At 29.1% G+C, this 3,502-nt stretch overlaps 1 protein-coding gene across 2 annotated transcripts in view; it reads right to left on the reverse strand.

The window, feature by feature from the left end:
- LOC106686923 (uncharacterized) overlaps nucleotides 1-3,502 on the reverse strand; it is a 46,665-nt gene that overhangs the window by 12,488 nt on the left and 30,675 nt on the right. For both annotated transcript variants that reach the window (XM_014430534.2, XM_067046884.1), the window contains 2 exons: nucleotides 1,199-1,335; nucleotides 455-627 (listed from right to left, as the gene is read on the reverse strand). In XM_014430534.2, the coding sequence (XP_014286020.1) occupies nucleotides 455-627; nucleotides 1,199-1,335 (310 nt within the window). The remainder of the gene's footprint in view (nucleotides 1-454; nucleotides 628-1,198; nucleotides 1,336-3,502) is intronic.

A 3,502-nucleotide genomic window follows, 5' to 3' on the forward strand; every position in this document is an offset into this window, starting at 1 on the left:
AAAGAGGCTTTTAAAATAAAAAAAAGGCCTTAATAAAAATTTCTACTTGATGGGTTTCCCCACCCTTGGAGGCAATGAATAAGTGGGTTTGTACATTCCTGTATTATTTATGGAAAGTCTGTTATCTTTTATTTATTTCTACCTTCAATTCTAGAATCATAAGGACCTGCGGCTTTTACCCAGTCAGGACTTACATCTCCCTTCATGCCTGCAAACTTATACCCTTTCTTACCTTCATGGACCTGCATTCCCCTTCTTGACTGCAGACTCATACCCTGCAGAGCGAAATTTCCATCCTTCGTTGACTTAAAGGCTTAAAACACATCCTGTCCATTCACCTCTTAGTCTAACTACCTACTAGACTAACCACCTCAACTCTAGCATTATTTATTTTTTCTGCTTATTACTAAACTTTCTTCTCTGCGCTAAATAAATATTAATTCTGAATCATTACCTGCCACAAGAGTAATGTCAGCACCAGTTTTGTTTTCGACAATCAAATAAAACATATGAAAAGCCATCCAACCTTCGACGAACATTGGATAAAAACTTATCAGAGCATTGAAGAATAATTGGGCATCTTCAAACCTGCCTTCTATCATGAGCATAACTGCATATAGAATCAACCTTTGAAGAAAAAATTGATATTTAAGCTTATTTTTGTACGATGATATTTATTGATCACTTTAAAGTTAGATTAACAAGTTCAATATTAACTACTGTGCTATAAACTGTAGGATACTATAAATATGCTATAGCTATAAACTTTTGCAAGATGGATATTTTTGTTATTGTCAAAAAAACTTAATGATAATAAATAGTTCTATTTTCTATTTGAGTTAATTATTTTGACTACACCTTCCTTCTTCCTTTTATTGATTTAAATTATCATATTCATCTTAGTAAACTGATCACTTCATCAATTCTCATAATAATAATGATAATAAGCTGTTAACTTCTGCAATTGGAAAGTTTTAAGACAATAGTATTAACTTTTGCATTGTTTTTGAAAATTTGGTTTTCGCCAAAAAAAATAATAGAAACAAGATTATCAACCTGACTGTAATTGACATTTTGAAAAAAGTTTTCATGATGTAGAACATCTTCAAACATTATATTGGTCTCTTGACCTATTTTGTTATATTAACTATTGAGCTTATTTCCTACAAATAAAGACATAATTTAGGAAGCAACTTACCCTTCTTTGGATCTTGAATCTAATATGAGTGCTTCTTTTAAGCATTCCGTAGCTAGTTGATAGTCACCGATACGTAGAGCTACAACAGCGTATTCTATCCATGGCAAAGGTATACTTTTTTTATCCCCATCTAGTCTCTTGCATATAAAAAAAAAATATTTACCAAGTATGGTGGGTAGAAGTATTAATCATCCCTTCATATATTTTTTAAATTTATTTTATGACTATAATTGACAAATCTTCCAACTGACATGTAATTAAAATCTATTTCGATAAATCATGAATTATTTTTATTTTGAATGCCGTGAGAGTTACTCTAAACTAACAATATTTCTGAGAAACACAAGGCTCTAAATTCTTTTTTATCCTCCACTTGGTCGTTCCTGGCATTTGGAGGGGATTATCTATTGGTTATCAACCTACCTTTCACCCACGCTCCAGGACAGCAGAGTTGAGCATAAGTAATAATGATTACTTGCCAAATACTGTAATTTGGTATTACAAAAATACAATCACAATTAATTGTAATTGCAATTACTCAATAAACAACTGAATAATTACAAGGTGAGCCAAAATAATTGCAATTACCAATTACATTCTTATGTAATTTTTTTTTTTTTTTTTTGCCAAGACTCCCATTGGAGTCCTATACTGCCTAACCATGGTTGGGGGTCAAAGTTCTTCATTTTGTGGGACCGCCACTCAATGAAAAAAGTCAACATCCCATGCCGGATTCAAACCGGCACCGCCAATAGACATCAAATTGGTAAGACTGTGTCTTAACCACTGAGCTACAGACGGCCCTAATTGTAATTTTCCCTAGAATTTTAAGTAATTAATTAATATTATAATACAATTAGAATTACTAGTAACAATAGCTCCAAAATATCAAAATGTTATCCAGTTTATGATTGCACGCTAACATATAAATTTATTAACATATTACGGTTTATTTACTAGTTTTTGAAATGCTAAAAATAAATATGAAATCGATTTTATTATCACAGGCTTGCATATCAATTTATTTAAACTTTTAAGATTTCTACTCATAGGAATAAGTTCAAATAAACCGAATTCATATATGAGTTAAATTATATATAATTGTATTTACAATTACTTAGCATAAAGAAGAAATTGTATTTAGAATCTCGACCACAATTGCAGTACTTATATACAGTAGTAGCAATTACTTTACACAATTACAGTATAAGTATAATTATGTCTTACAATTACTTCAATATAATTATTCTTTCGAACCACCAATTTTTTTTTTATTAGGCTATATTAAGATTATCTTAGTGTAATTATAGTTTAAGTGAAACGTGGATTATTAAATCAATCGTGTGATGATTCCTGTCCAACTTTGTGAGCCAGATTACTGTAGGAAACTGGACTCAAAGAGGACAATTTACCTCAGTTATTAACTAAAGAAAACTAACTACCCATAATACAAGCATTCAATCTTAATAAGAGAAGAAGAATTGCTCCTGGAACACAACTGGCAGGAAGAGGCGCGTACATTCATATGAGAAGAAGATGGTTGGGGTGTGTTCATGCATAATAAATAAAACTTATTTATTTGTGCTGACATTTCGACCTGAATTTTAGGTCTCCATCAGGGCTGAAAAACAAAACAAGATAACAACCTTAATTTAGAAAAACATAAAAAGAAAATAATAATGAACAAACTTGGAAGTTTAACAATAAATTAAGCAGATAGTAGTTGATTGATGCTAATAGAAGATAAAATATAATGTTGTAGGGGTAAGAATAATACAAAACAAATGATAAAAATGTTTAAAAGAAAAACGGACAGTGTTCAAGTATATGTACTTTTCCAGACATTCTATATTCATTCATCTTATTATTTTTACTCATCTATATGTACTATATAGATTAGACTTTAATCTATTGTAACATATATTCCATTTTCTTTTTTTCCCATTGTATCATAACTATCGTTTTCTTTCGTACATTTCATTATGTTGACTTAATCTGTTTTTTAATGTTTTTATACATTACATACATATGTTATTATATTAATTCCATCATTCATCATTTACATTTTCTTCCACACCTCTGAATATATTTATTTCTTTATTTACTTGAACACTATCTGTTTTTTAGTATTTTTGTTATCATTTTTGTCATTTATTTTGTATAATTCTTACATCTACAATATTATAATTTATTTTGTATTATAATTCTTAGATCTACAATATTATAATTTATTTTGTATAATTCTTACATCTACAATATTATAATTTATTTTGTATAATTCTTACATCTACAATATTATAATTT

Source organism: Halyomorpha halys, unplaced genomic scaffold (assembly GCF_000696795.3).
Source record: "Halyomorpha halys isolate HHAL.00 unplaced genomic scaffold, Hhal_1.1 Scaffold36.1, whole genome shotgun sequence".
In the NCBI taxonomy this organism is placed as follows: Eukaryota; Metazoa; Arthropoda; class Insecta; order Hemiptera; family Pentatomidae; genus Halyomorpha; species Halyomorpha halys.